The 15,786-nt window shown below is 37.6% G+C and overlaps 1 protein-coding gene across 1 annotated transcript in view; it reads right to left on the bottom strand.

The window, feature by feature from the left end:
- Positions 1 to 15,786, bottom strand: part of ACAP2 (ArfGAP with coiled-coil, ankyrin repeat and PH domains 2) — a 153,085-nt gene that overhangs the window by 26,770 nt on the left and 110,529 nt on the right. Inside the window, exons 10-14 of the mRNA XM_004712337.3 lie at positions 10,400 to 10,451; positions 9,078 to 9,178; positions 7,067 to 7,172; positions 3,118 to 3,326; positions 2,708 to 2,777 (exon numbers count right to left, since the gene is read on the bottom strand). Coding sequence (XP_004712394.1) covers positions 2,708 to 2,777; positions 3,118 to 3,326; positions 7,067 to 7,172; positions 9,078 to 9,178; positions 10,400 to 10,451 — 538 coding nt within the window. The remainder of the gene's footprint in view (positions 1 to 2,707; positions 2,778 to 3,117; positions 3,327 to 7,066; positions 7,173 to 9,077; positions 9,179 to 10,399; positions 10,452 to 15,786) is intronic.

The raw sequence follows: 15,786 nt of genomic DNA, 5'->3' as shown, positions 1-15,786 counted from the left end.
GGAATTTGTTCATAGTTTTTTTTTAAACCATAGTCTGGTCCTCCAACGGGTCTGAGGGACAGTGAACTGGCCCCCTGTTTAAAAAGTTTGAGGATGCCCTGGAGAAACAAGATCATAAATATGGGCTTCTTAAATTGGTTCTCCAGCCTGATTAGGCTTAACAGCACTGATAATGCTATCTCTACCCCCAAAGCATAGATAAGTCTGCCACTCTTACTTATCTATGGTGTGAAGTAGCAACACTAATATCCATAGAATCAGCACCAATAGATGAAGTGCTGGTTAGAGGAGAGGCTCTGGGTGATCATATGTTTGATATTTTCCAGCAGTTTTGTCAGGATGACAAGTATAGGGAAGCTGGTTGGCTGGTCCTTCTTACAATGGAAATGGTGATTAAGGAGAGGGAGGGTCTCAGAATTTCAGAAGCATGTCTCAAGTGCAGAAGAACAGACCTAAAAGCTTCTGCATGTGCTACAAAGGAGAGCCTTCTCTCCTCTAGTAATAGAGCTGACATTGCTGAGAACCAGGTCCAGAGTCTCATTATGTGAATGGCTGAATTACAACATCAGCTGAATTGCAGGTCTAGAGCAGTGTCTGATACTAAAGTAAGGGCATTGTTAGGAAAAAGCTGGGACCCTGAAACATGGGATGGGAACATATGGGCTAATGATCCAGAAGAGGAGGATACTGAGCCCCTAGAAATGATTGAGCCACCTTAGTCAATAGATGCACCCCTCCCAGCTGAGGGGATTAATCCACTATCATTAAAACAACCCACACCTGAGCAGATTAACCAAACTGTTCAAGCTAAAATGTCAGGTGTGTCTGCATCTGTAGCACTGCCTGGTGGAGATGCCTTACAACAGGGGTGTCAAACTCAATTAAAATGAGCAACTTTGATTTTGTGATTTTACTCATCTTCAGTAGTTAAAGGGTTAACTAGGGAATTGTGTGTACTGTATTGCCTCGATCTCCCTTAAGCACTATTTTCTTCATAACAATTGTTTTGTATTTTCATTTTATTTCAGAGCATCGTAGGCCACAAAAAATTACCTTTGTGGCCTACAGGCCACCAGTTTGACACCCCTGCCTTACAGGATATTGCTGAGAGCACCCAGGAAACACCCTTACCACCCATTATTTCTTCTAGACCTGTAACTACAATTAAGGCTCAGAAAACTCCTAAATGTGAGATTGAGGTGATTACTCAGGAAGAAGTACACTTTTCTCACAAAGATCTGTTTGAGTTTTCTAACACATACAAGCAGATGCCTGGGGAATATCCCGAGGAGTAGTTACTAAGGGTGTGGGATACCGGTACAAGGAATATAACATTAGACCAGTCTGAGTTTCTGGATACGGGACTCCTAAGCACAGATTCTTCTTTCAATGTCTCAGCGAGAGAGGTTAAAAGAGGATCTAATTCCTTATTTAGTTGGTTCACTGAAGCATGGGCTGCCAGATGGCCTAGATTAGACCAACATGAGGTACCTGACCTACCTTGGTACACTGTAGAACAGTGGTTCTCAACCTGTGGGTTGCGACCCCTTTGGGGATTGAACGACCCTTTCACAGGGGTCCCCGATTCATAACAGTAGCAGAATTACAGTCATGAAGTAGCAATGAAAATAATTTTATGGTTGGGGGTCACCACAACATGAGAAACTGGATGAAAGGATCGCGGCATTAGAAAGGTTGAGAACCACCACTGTAGAAGAAGGCATCCCAAAGCTTAGGGAAATTGGTATGTTGGAATGGATCTATCAGGATACTCCCATAGACCCAAAAAGGGTGTCCTGAGGACATACCCTTCACCACAACCATAAGGAACAAGTCCGTGTAGTGGACCCAGCATCTCTGAAGACTCCTGTGATTGCTATTTTATGTGCACCAGGATTAACTGTGGGAACCGGCCTAAGTGAACTCCGACCGACATTTGCCTACAGTGGAGCTGATTGGGCCCTGTGGTGGTAGAGGGCAGGTGTCAGCACAATCAAGAAAGACAGGGTGGGTGTGGTTATATTAAACTGCAAGGTTTCCGTAGTAATAAAAGCAACCTGTCTCGTGGAGTTATGACATTGACTACTTAGCCACAGTGTTCCTAGGAGTGAAATAGATGGGAAACCTACTAAATATTTACATGATCTATACAGGCAGAAGAATGCTAGATCAGGTGAACAGCAGAATAGAGAGTCATGATCACTCAGTCAATTCTCGGACCTGAGCAGTTACAGACCCAAAACCCCTTGAATGAGGGGAAGGCCAGGTCCCACTGAAGGAGGACCCTGCTACATCACTCAAGGTTTATACTGTTAGTCTTTCTTCTAGCCTTCCCCAAGGGACCTTTATGGAACTCTCTATAGCAATATAGTGCATACTTTTAAACAAAAATCTACATAATTATTAAAGAATAAAATTGAGGGGGAGGACCTAGAATTATTTTTTGATACAGTAACAAAAGAAATGCATGAGGCTTGATCTCCTTAGAAGGTGAACTGAGTTCTAGTTAGGGGTGCTACAGGCACTTTCCAGTGTAAAAGCACATTATAAAAGCACCAGGTTTGCCAAAATAGCCTGAGATGTGATCCAATACAATTTACTCATTGTTAAATAAGAAATTCATAAACCTGCAAGTAAGTATTCCAAACTCCTCAGATTTTTTTAATGCAAAACCTTAAAAATATCTTAGTGCAAAGATTTACTTTACCTTTAAAAGTTCAGGTTCCCAAGTATCTAAAGTTAAAGATCGGACTTTTGAAAAATGAACTCCAAGACTCCTAAGTGAGGGGGGAAAAAATGCATTAATATATAAAGCTTTCCAGTATCTGCTCTATTTATATATTTACACAAATTCCTTTTAGTTTTCACTATGACACCGTCTTTCAGCCCTCAACACAAATATAAATCGGGACCTGTTTTCTGGTTAATAACCAAGGGTAAATGCCAGATCCCTCAGACGTACTTTACCAACCAGAACTCTAGCCTCTTTGTGAAGGGAGCAAAGACAGAGTGGCACTTCCATAGGGACAGTGGAAAAGGTCCTCTACACAATGGGGCAAAATTCACACTGTGTTTGTGCAAAAGAAGTCATCTCTCATCCTGGGCAGGACTACCCACCGGTGAATCCCAGAGCACTCGATGCACAGGGTAATTCCCAGGTTGATGCTGGCCCACCGGGGGTCCGCCAGACCACAGTCACAACAGCTGGCATTGCCAGGGATACACTGGACTCGCTGCAATGCACTCTCTCCTTTCAGCAATTTTTCTTTTGACTCACTCCCAGATTCTAGGCTTCCTGTGGATGAAGATGACTTCTTATCCAGCTTCTAAAAGAATTAAGAATATTTGTTTAAAAAAATAAAAGAAAACAAAACGAAATTGCATGCTCCTAGCCAAATTCCAAACCAAAAACTTGCTGCCTTCAAATGAATGCTGACTTACAGCGATGCTATAGGACAGGGTAGAACCGCCCCTGTGAATTTCTGAGATTGTGTGGGACACAGAAAAATATCTCCCAAGTCATCTCCCCCAAATATGTTAGACAGGACACTCCTTGCAGCTAATGGTAAATGATGGTCAAGCTACCTCCCTGAAGGCAGTCAGTTACCAACAACTTTCTGGACTGGTAGGGCCCACTCTGGCTATTAAAGGCAATGGGCTACTTCTCCCTAAAGGCTTACAGTCATCTATTTAGTGCCTGTAGGTGGGGTTTTACACCGTACTGATAATGGTTTCTATAGTGAGTCAGAGAACAGGCCGAAAAACAGCTCAGTGACATCCAAAGTTAGGCTGCCATCCTGAATCTAGGATCCGCCCATCTTATCACATGTATACCCCAAATACCTCCCCTTCCTATTACGTGGATACCCCTAGATCACCCCCCCCTGTATTACTGTATTACCTATAGCACAACCTTTCCTGTGAAGTATGTCTTCACATGTAATTAGGGGGCTTGCATGTCCCCAGAGAATATAAAAGCTTTGGTTAGCAATAAATCTCTCTCCACGTGGACCACCAAGTGAGGCTGAGGTAAGCATTGCGCTACCATGTATTTTGCCTGACTCCATTATTTCAATCTCTGTTCTATCTCTCATGCTCTATGTGACTTTACTATAATCTTTACTTATTATCACTGTACAATTGCGCCTACTGGACCCGTGATGATGTGTTAGGGCTGGTACCCTGACAAGATTGTAATGTGTTTTTTTTTAATTAAAAAAACACACTTTATTGTCACTTCACCCACATGTCATACAATTCAATAATTCAGTCATATCAAGACAAGCTGTAAAATCAATTCCAGAACATTACCATCTCAGTGTGCCAGGTTGGGGCAAAAACCTGCCTGCCTCTCTTGCCCCACATACCTGACTCACCTGACCTCACTCCCTGCGACTTCTTTTTGTTTCCACAAATGAAGAGGGACATGAAAGGACAGTGATTTGACGACACAGAAGAGGTGAAGGAAAAAACATGGGAGGTATTGTCAGCCATCCCAAACAGATGAGTTTGAAAAATGTTTCGAAGAATGGAATGGAATCTCAGATATGACAAATGTATTAAATGCAATGAACAGTACTTTGAAGATGATAGTTGTTTTGTAAAAAAAAAAAATGTAAATACCATAGTGTATAAGCCAAATTTTTCGGCACATTTTTAATGCATTTTTTGTGGTAAAATTAAGTGCCTCGGCTCATTTTTGGGTTGACTTATACTGGAGTATATACAGTACATAGCTTTGGGGGGGGTCTTTTTTTGGGGGAGGCGGGCACCCCCTTGTATAATTCAGTGCCATTGTTAATACTCTTTGTATTGTACAACCACTGTTGATAGCCTTTTCCAAATTATTCCACCACCATTAACATAAACTCAATGCCCCTGAAGCAACAACTCTTCCTCCTTCATCATGGTAAGTAGTCAACTTTGGTTTCTTTTCTTTCTTCTTTTGTTTTTTTAAAGTAGTTTTCTTGATATAATATTCACATATCAGACTTTTATAGTTAAATCACTTTTTAAAAGAATTATATATTCATCATCACAACCAATTCTAATGCTCCCTCCTGAGACTGTAACTGTTTCCAGGAGTAGAAAGTCCCATTTCCTCCTGAGGAGAGGTTGGTGGTTTCGAACAGGTAACCTTGTGGATTACCCAATGTGTAATCACTACACCAAAAGGGTTCCTATGCTCTTAACAGAAGCACCTAGTGATAAGTTATTAAAGACCTCATATGGGTCTTCAATAAAGGTCTGCTATCAACAGGACTTTTGTCTAGTAGGGGAAATATACAAACATGTAAAATTAAATATCACACCGATGCAACAGAGAAGAGAAAGGGAACACTGATGTGCAAAGTAGAAGACAAAAGGAGGCACAAGGGCATTGACTCATGACTGAAATAAATGATCACTTCTCTATGCCAAGTTCTTGCCAGAGTATTCAATAAATTATAATCACACTGCTTTAATTAATGCAGTTAACTTGAATAACTAGGCGGGAAAGTTACAATAAATACTAATATGTACATAGGTGAATACTAAAGAACAGATCAACTTAAGACTGAACCAACAGAAGACACGATGTCTAAAACGTCATGTGCTACTCATGTAAGCAAGGAGAAAAGCAAAATTTGGCTGGTAGATAGTTATTTTTTTAAGTGCACAAGCAAAGTTTGTATCGGTGTTTCCCAAAGCAGACAATCCTGCTACCTGGGTGGAGGGGCCTGCAAGGATCCAGATAGGCTGCAAAAGCAGACCCTACATTTTACCCTGTATTATGAACTATAGCATAAAAGCTTTTAGATGCCATTGAGTAATTTTTCTGGAAAAGGGGGTGATAGGCCAAATAGATTTGGAAACCTTTGGTATATATCAACAAGAAAGATATTATTTAGTAAGCACTTGTATGCACACGGGAATAATGGCGAAACACAAAGTGCTCTATGGCATATAAAAAGTCTTATTGTTACCAGGAAGGTAGGAGGAGAAAAGGGGAACCGATCACAATGATCTACATATAACCCCCTCACAAGGGTAGGGACAACAGAAAAGTGGGTGAAGGGAGTCATCAGTCAGTGTAAGACATGAAAATATAATAATTTATAAATTATCAAAGGTTCATGGGGAGGAGGGGCAGGGATGAGGAGCTGATACCAAGGGCTCAAGTAGAAAGAAAATGTTTTGAAAGTGATGATGGCAACAAATGTACAAATGTGCTTGAGCCCCCAATAAAATGATTTTTTTTAAAAGTCTTATTGCTTAAAGACATTTAAAGCTTAACAAACCAGTATTTTACTATCTAGTCATTAGGAGTACACCTAACAACTGGAGATCAAGCTGAGAGGGAAAGTGGTCCCCATTAGAGTAGAATTCAAGAGATGACCAACACATTAAGAACGACCTCCACAAGATGCCCTTTGCTAATGCACTCAATGTCCAGATGAATTTGGCCACCCATGACATTCCTACTGTCCTCTCTCTGCCCTGGATCCTTGGATCAGCTGAGTACTCTTGTTTCCTGTTGGGAACGAGTCTGATTTGATCGACTGCTGGCAGCAGGAATTTGGCCAAGCTGCACTTCAGGTTCGAATATATAGAGCAATCCAGTCTGCCTACCATGTGGCTGAGACTTGTCTATCCTTAAGCCCAAAAGACAGTCATGCTAGATGTCCCAGGAGTGGTGAGTCCTATCATCAAGACTTACTTGTAGCCTTGCTCAAAATATCTGAGAAACTCTTTGGGAAGCTGTACACAGACTATGACCCATAGGTTCCACACCAAGTTTCTTAGCCATCAGCTAAGAAACAATGCTGTTCTTTCTTACTTTTGCTTTTTACTCAGTTTTCAATTTAAATGCCCTTCACACTCATTATTTTATTATTCACATCATTAACATTCATTGTTTTATTATGAGCCAAACATCAAAATCTCTTACACCAAATCTAGAAGACATATTCAAATATTAAAATTATAGGCAAAAATCAAGAGAAATAAAATCAAGAAAATTTAATCTAGATTTTAAAATTATATTAGCAACATGGTATTTGTCATTGCAGTATGGTTTACAAACCTCTGACTCATCCCCCTTCTCTCTATAAGCCGTGGCAATACTGGTCTGAACAGCCTTAATCCATGCCTGGCGCAGCTTTTCAGAATCTGCCTGGAGCATACAGCTTCTAAAAACAGAAAAAAAAAATAAGCTGTTTCCCCAGATACTAAAATAATGAATTAAAAATTAAATATCTGAAAAGAAAGATCGGGGGAGGAGTACAGAGTTAAAGGCAACACAGGTCTATCCTATTGCATACACATTCCTGTAATAGCGGGGCTCTACGAGTGGATACACACATAGACGTGTAAGCTGAACAGGTGTGAGAAGGTGAATGGAACTGCACTTCTGAATCTACAAAGGTTTGGCAGAAGCTATTTCTACTTATGCATTTATATATGCTATAAATATATCCATGAACATAACAGAACATACAGGGAGCTAAATTATGAAAACTTCTTGAGTCACTGACCCTGGGGGCTCAGGACCATTGTGTTTTTGTGGTGGCATAGAAGTGGGTGGCAGGAAAAGAGAGGGGACACTAAACTTAATTGGAATAACCTCGTCCACAAACCTAAAAAAAGGGGGTACACACACAACCTTTAAATTTCTGTCCACTTTTGTTATTTAACACTTTTCTAGCAAAAATATGTATTTTTTTCATCTATCTTTAGGGCTGTACATACTCATGAAGAAAGAGGTTGGTGCTAATAACATAAATTATCCAAATGAAAATATAATTTTTCTGTACCTTATATAAAAATAAGTCCTTAAATATATAATATAGACTATCAATTTTTCTATAGATAGCCTTTTAAAACATGAAAATACAGTTCTCAAGGAAATTGAAATATGATTTCAGTTCATCATTATGAGCGCTAAAATGTTTTCACATGGACATATCAGTAATCTTTATGAAATTTTTATAATGATATATGCTTATAAGCTATATAAGTATCTGGCAGTAATATGTTTACTACTACTTAACATAGAATAGTTATACAAGGGGGTACCCCCCAAAAACGAAATTGTGCTGAGCAGTGTGGAGCTGTCATGGTATGTATTTTTCCTGCTAGGTGAACATCAAGCATCTCACCCTGAGTTAGTGCAGCCACTGGCATCACCTGAGAAGGCTCTCTGTGGTCATAGTGAATTTTTCGGTAAAAGCAATTTCACTTAAACCTTATTTTTGTGATGGTCAATTTCAGGGAACAGCGTGTAGCTATGAAATTTTGTTTCCTGCTTCGGAAAAACGCCGCAAACACGGTTGTGATGTTTAACACAGCTTACAAGGGCAGAGTGGTTTTCTCATTTCAAAAAAAGGTGAAATGTCAATGGATCAAAAACCTCATTTTGGACAATCCATCAACTTTCCCGAACAGATGAAATATTGACTTGTAGTACACATTTGGAGTTCATTCCACCAGGTCAGACTGTTCATCAAGCTTCCTATTTAGAGGTTTTGAAAAAATTGCCTAACAATGTGTGACAAAAAAGGCGTGATTTGTGGCAGACAAGGGACTGGTTTTGCCACCACGACAATGCCCTTGCTCACACAGCCATCCCAGTGAGCCAGTTTTTGGCAAAAGGCTCTCTTGCCCCACGCACCTTACCCACCTGGCCTCACACCGTGAGACTCCTTTTTGTTTCTGAGAATGAAGAGGGACATGAAAGGACAACGGTTTGACAAAATAGAAGAGGTTAAAAAAAATGAGGGAGGTGCTGTCACCTGTGTTTGAAAACTCTTTCCACGAATGGAATCTCAGATTTGACAAATGTCTTAAGTGTAATGGAGAACACTTTGAAGGTGATTATGGTTGTTTTGTTAAAAAACAAAAACAAACTTAAAATACATAGCTTTGGGGGGAAATAATTCATTTTTTGGGGGGGACCCCTCATACTTAACTAATAATTAATCTTCTTCAGCACAGATTACCATATGTCAAAGACATAACTTTCTCTACTCTGCAAAGTTCTTCAAAACAACATAGGGCAACATCACAGCAACGCCAGCTTCTCCAGAACCACTCACTTTGTTGGGGAGACCACCTCGAAGCAAAATCTTCGCTCTATGTCTTCACAGTGCTTCACTGTGCACAGCCTAAGATCTTCAACTACCACAGTGGGGTTATCCTGCAGTAGGGAGACAAAATGTCCACAGTGACCAACTTGGGTTTTAAACAGTGCGATCAAAACCAGCTGCCATCCGTCGAATCTGACTCATACTCTCAGCAAAACAAAAACCCTCCAACACACTGCTGCTGCCGAGTCATTTCTGATTCACGGTGACCCTAGAGGACAGGCTAGGAACTGCCCCTTAGGTTTGTTTCTAAGACTGGATCTTTTTTTTTTTTCTTTAGGGACTTTAAATCTTTCCAAGAAATGACAACCTGTACGAGAGGTTAAATTCTTAAAACTCCACTTTGCAAAGGGTTTGTATGGCAGTGACAGCCCAAAATCCATTGCTGATCATTAACCAAGGATGTACATAATCTTGCCCTCCGGCAAGAGTACACTAGAAAATAGATTGCCTCCCCACCTCTCCAGCCAGCCCAGGCAGTCTCTCTCAGGGTGTGTCCTTAATGGAGGTCACTGTTCTGAGGACAGTACAGAGGGTGTCATGTAGTCATGAATTATGCCCTATCTGTTGTGCCCTGACTAAGTAAGTGAGAAGGCCCTGGACCAACCTTGTAAGCTCATCTATCTAAAGTAATCTATGTTCCAAAATGTGCATGAATTGCTGAATGTAAAACTGATGATCTGTTCTGTAAACCTTTACCCAATTCACAATAAAAGAACTATAAAAAAATACTGATAATAAAAATCTGTAATTAAAAACATTTTTAAAATAAAGTTTATTCCTGTCACAAAGCTAGACAATGAAGCAAAGAGATAGATGCAACAATTCTAAGATGCAGAAAACTCCATTCAAAGCTAGAAATTCTGAATTCAAAATCACTCTGCTTTTAAGAATCAAATATTGATATTTCCCATTCTGTTGTTATATGCCATTAAGTGAGTGACCCTAAACGGCAAGTATTTCTTGGATTGTAATCTGTATGGAAGCAGATCATCAGATGTTTGCCTTTCCCAGAGCCACTGCTGTGTTTGAACCCCTGACCTTTGGCTAGTACTTAACCACTATGGCACCAGGGTGCCTTACTTCTTACTGTAGAATGCACTTACACTTAGCCTAATGAACAGCACCTTTGCAATGAGGACTACTTATGAAGTAAGGCAAACAAGTAAAGAAATGAACTTTGGGACTCACTAGAGTTTTCACTGAGTCAGAACTGAATCAAGAGCACTTAACAAGAACAGGGCTTCCACTTACTTATCTTACAAAACACCTACCTTAAACTTTTTCTGGTAAACCAACTGATTGTTCTGTATTGAAAACCAGCGTCTAAAAAGATATCAAACCAAATAAGTCTTCATAAATATAAGTTAGTTTAAAATATGTTAATTTGATGCAGAAGTGAAATATTTGGGAATTCAGTTTATGATTAATAGTATTTTGACAAGTGTGTTGTTTTGCTTTAATAAATTGATGCCAACATAAGATGTCTAGTGAAACGAAAGAGCAAGCACTATAAACTAGATTAGGGAGATAATTTGCTATAATTTGATTTCTTTTGTGGCATAGATTTATTCCCTGAACAAAAGTTATCCTTTAAGCTTCTTCCACAAATAGTAACTGATTTAAGGCAAAACTCTATACCCTTTTGAGGTTTCACAAAAATACAATCATCTTTCCCCCAAAATAATTGCTTTTATTTTAAAGGAGAAATCAATTCATATCATGAATAGAAATATCCATTTTATGCGGCAAAACATGAAATAAGTGGCGTGTTATTTTCAACCTTTCTGCAGATAATTCATATGTACTTATTTCTTAAGCAACAAAGGAAGCTAATCACTTAAGAACAGAAATAAAAGAGGAGATAATCACCAATTAACTTGGCCTTATTTTCATATAAAATACTTTGCAACAGAATAATCAAAACTCTCAACTACAGTTGATTCATCCAACTATTTATAGTTTTGGTATACTACTGTAAATTATTTAGACAAATAATTTATTTGCAATCTTCTTTAGAAGAAAATGTTAAGCTATGAATAGTATATTTGCTAATTCTAATTTGTTAAAAATAAACAAACAAAAAAAGCAAAAAAAAACCCTAAAGACTTACCCCCACTAAAATTTTAAATCAACAGCCAAAAGCCATTCATAAAAGCAAAAATTCCCATCAAGCATGAAAGGTAAAATAATAACTGGGTCATTATTTTAATATTAGTTTAATATAAGATGATTTCTATTGTAAAAATTAGTTATTAATCTATTAGCGGATAAGAGATTCTACCTTTTCGTTTATACTAATACAAAGCACTAGAAATACTTATTTAGAATCTTAGAGAACTTCTATTTTAAAAATTAAGTTAATTTCCCAAAGCTGAGAAAATAATCAGGAGGTGCTTTTGAAATTTCAAATTATGTTGGGTTTTGTTTTCTCTTAAAAAGGTATTACCTTTACCATTAAAATAACAATTTATTAGACAAGCACCTGGACAAAGGCAGGCGGATTGCCTCTAGATGCACATCATCAGAAGGCAAGCTAGAAAAGGAAGAACTTCTGGGTGGCTTTGCTTGGGGACAAGAGTTGGTTAGAAATGTTAAAGGAAATACCTATAAACAAACAAAACGGTGCAGCCCTGGCCACATGGGATGACATGCAATGGAAAAAAATCTCTGATAATGGTTTAATTGTTTTTTATTTGACGATAGTTTGAGCTAGGGTGAACTATATTAATAAAAACTCTTGTTTTTATCCATGTTATATAATTTGATGGGAAATTTTGAATCACTCTTAAATTGCCCAGTGGAAAAACAGCTGTGTGATAAGACAGACTTTTCATGCTTCTGAGGAATTTCCTTGGACCCGCTGCATTTCAGAACGGCATCTTCTAAGAGTAAAGGAAAGCTCCAGATAGGCATCTGTGTTCTTTGTCGACTTTACAGATCAACGGTCCTTCGGAAGCACAGTTCTCCTGTCATCTATCTGCTCTGTTTCGGTACACCTGGAAGGACACATCACCTCCAGTATACAGCATCTTAATTTGAAAACACCTCCAAAGTGAAAAAAAGCCAGATAATGTTTCCTAGGTAGAAAAATTTCGAAGCACTATGATCCGTATATCCTTTGGCACTATCTCCCCTGCACTGTCATTAAAAAACTCGAGAGACAAAAAACTTGAGAGGGCTAGCTGCATTCATATAACCTTGACTGAGATTTTACTTAGGTAAGTAAGTACTGTGGAAGTCGATCTTTACTTGCTGCTAAAAGACAATGAGAGGCACTAACAGTTCCAACAACAAAAAAACTAAACATAAATAGTTGGTGGTTTATGGAAAAGAGACAAAATACCAAAAACTTTTAGCATTCAGTACTTGGAATGTAAAGGTACCAGAAAAGCAATTAGGAGACAAACTTTGGAAAGCACCATGATGACAACCATGTGAGATTCAAAAGTGACTCAAAGCCAAAGTACAACAGTATTCTTAAAAAGGCAATGTCTGGCTTCATTGGGATAAATGAGAAATTCTTCATAGCTACCTTAAATTGAAATGACTTTATAAAGAGTTATTAAGGCTAAAATTGGGTAATCTTTTTACAAAAAATATTGATCTTTATAAGCCAATGAGAGCTCCCAGATGACAAAATGTGGTCGGAAGGAACAAGTTTTTTGTTTTGTTTTTAATTATCCTTTATACCTTGTTTGGGCTGTAGTTCCAAAACTGCAGTTCAAACAATGAACTGAGGTATACATCAAAATTCTAGGTCTGTACAAGGTTTACCATTGATACTAGACAAGTGAGAGTTCTGGGCATGTTCATAGCAGTGCTAAATAGGTTAACAATTAACAAAATTAGGAGCTTAAAAGCATATGTTCCTTTATTGCAATTCCGTTTTTCATGGGGGGGGGGGAGTAAAATTGAAAATAAAGTATGTCTAGGAACTGACGTTTCAATATAATTGTTTTTATTGTCAAAGAAAATAGCTATTGTTTTGAAACTGACTGTGTTAGCAATTGTACAATACTGCTTGATGTGATTGAACTGTGGAATGATATGATAACTGTATTAACTCCCAATAATATTATTTTGGGGGAAAAAATAATAAATTCACTATTACTTAATTTTAGCAAGTCTCAGTTTCTTGCAATTTCCTTTAAACTATATATAAAGGTATTCATATTACTCAATCTATAAAGGAGCTTCAAAAGATTCATGGGAAAACTCCATTATGTTTAATTCCATTTTCCCCAGACTTTTTGAAGCCCCTGCTGTATATCTTCTTGGAGCAATTCACAACATAGGATTTTTATTAGATTTGAGACAAAGTGAAGAAGAGAGGCAATAAAAAGGTGTGATGTCATTACCAATTAAACACCTAAAGAGACTTTATATCCATTGCAAGTAATCCAACTGAAATGCAGATTAATGATGAGCTGTCTCGTGCCAAAGAGAAAATTGGAGTGAGGAGTGGGAGAAGAAGGGAGGAAGCCATTTGGTACCTGATATGATCGGGCTTTTTCCTGTCATGTGAAAAAATGGGGTAGGATTAAAACATAAAGGAAAGATAGTAAAAGAAAGAAAACGCAAATGTGCAAAATAAGCAAAGGACTTGCATGACATAAAAATAAAGCAAGAACTAAAAGAACAAGCTTAAGCTCATAACCTAACATTCAAATTTATCTTTTGAATTGTATTTACATATTATACATAGATGCACTTATACAATTATTTTCAACTTAAGAATCTGAGACACTAATTTTCCAAAAAAAATTTTTGTAAATATTCTTCAAGAACAATGTCACAGAACATTACATAGGACTTAGCACACTTGAGCATACCTCCACTATGATTTTCTGCCTCTATAATCATGGCTATAAAATATAGATAGTACCTCTCCTCCTTTTAATAAGCTGCTCCTAAAAAATTAAGGGAAATAATTGCTATAGGTACAGCTGTATAAAACTGAGACAAATAAAAACATTACATAAGGAAAATGAGGCTCCTAAGAATTTTAAAAATTATAAAATAGTATTGGCCAAGTAAATTTATTATTCCACCTCTTTTCAACAAATGATACCTGGAAAACTCTAAGCTCGTAAGTAAATATGGTTCATTTGCAATATCTATATATGCTTATTTTAAAATGAAAACCAAATAAAGAACCAAATATGTATATCCAAATAGGCAGCATATACAACTACCTTGTTTTAAAAAAAATCACTTGATTTATTTTCTGTTTTTAAGCGACATTTTCTCATTCAGCAATGACTAGTTTACCAGCTTATTATCAAATATGTGGCTACTTATTTTTCCTAACTTTTTCATATTTTCTAAAATTATAATGAAACACAGACAGACACGGGTTCTAGTTAGCATTCCATCAGAACGACGGGAGCCTACAGAGAAGCTGCCACACCAGAGATGACCTCACAAAGGAAGGTTATTGTGAAAGACCTCATAGGTCTACAGAACATTTTTATCACACATATATAAAATCTAAGAGGCACCACAGAAACTCGAAATCAGAAACGGAAAAGGTGAGAGCTTAACAGCACGTACAAGAGAAAATGTTCTACTTATGAAACCCTGGTCACATCACACAGAATATGACAGATTCAATTATACTTCAGTTTACAGAATGATACTTTCAAGATATAATTTATCATGCATGGGGGCGGTGGGGGGGATCAGGTTTTTTGAGATTTCTGGAAAATCCTAGACACGTTCCCATTTCTCTCAGGAAGGGGATTTTTTGAAAGTTTATGTTGAAACTATGGCATAATATGAAACTATGTGGCATAATACCACAAAGCTATAGATAACAGCACCCCATAGTATCTAGAATAAGAAATGCTACCTAAAATGAATCCATAGACATTCTACAAGAAGAATAAATAAACAAAACAAAAAATGACTGGATAGAAAAACCTCTAAGTTTGAGTAGCAGGATTCCTGAATTTCAAAAGTTAAGACACAAATACACCATCTTACGCTCAAAGGCCAGTAGAATATACTACATCAAAATAGATAGAAAACTAATTACAGTAGTAAGTTAGCCTCAAAATTCATCAATGAGAAAAGAGAAATCACTTACAAGTATTTCCTGAAATTAAAATTTTTATAAACTTCATATAAGAACTTTAGATACACTGTACATTTTAAGAAGTGCAAAGCAGTGGTAAATTCTAAATAACAATAATATTCCTTCTCCCTGTTATAGATCCTTAAGAAAACAGTTGCTATAAAGTAGATTCCAATTCAGAGTAACCACCTAGTTCCTATAATAATACCTAGAAAATGTTCAAATTTATACTGCAAGGTTTTGAATTTTGCTTTTTGAAGAAATAGTTTCACGAAATGTTTGCATGCTATGACTTTCACAAGTTCAGCTTTCCACTAGCTGTTTTAAGCAACATGGTTCTTAAAGGTATATGAAAACAAAAGTTTTCTCAGTAATCTTAAAGTAAATTTGTATAATGTTTTATCCAAATACAAATTATCTGTAACTTTAATAGCAAGTTTTTTAAAACATCAAAAAGGCATTTGAGGCGGAGCTGGGAGTCTCGGATCTGTGCCCCACGGCTGTCACAGACCACCTGCGACCCCGAATGAGCCATGTACGCTTTTTACACCTCTGCTTCTTTACGGTAATCACAATGCTGAG

Source organism: Echinops telfairi, unplaced genomic scaffold (assembly GCF_000313985.2).
Source record: "Echinops telfairi isolate 266 unplaced genomic scaffold, ASM31398v2 ScPeMD7_17;HRSCAF=63, whole genome shotgun sequence".
NCBI classification, from domain to species: Eukaryota; Metazoa; Chordata; class Mammalia; order Afrosoricida; family Tenrecidae; genus Echinops; species Echinops telfairi.
This window is presented reverse-complemented; position numbering and strand designations above follow the sequence as displayed.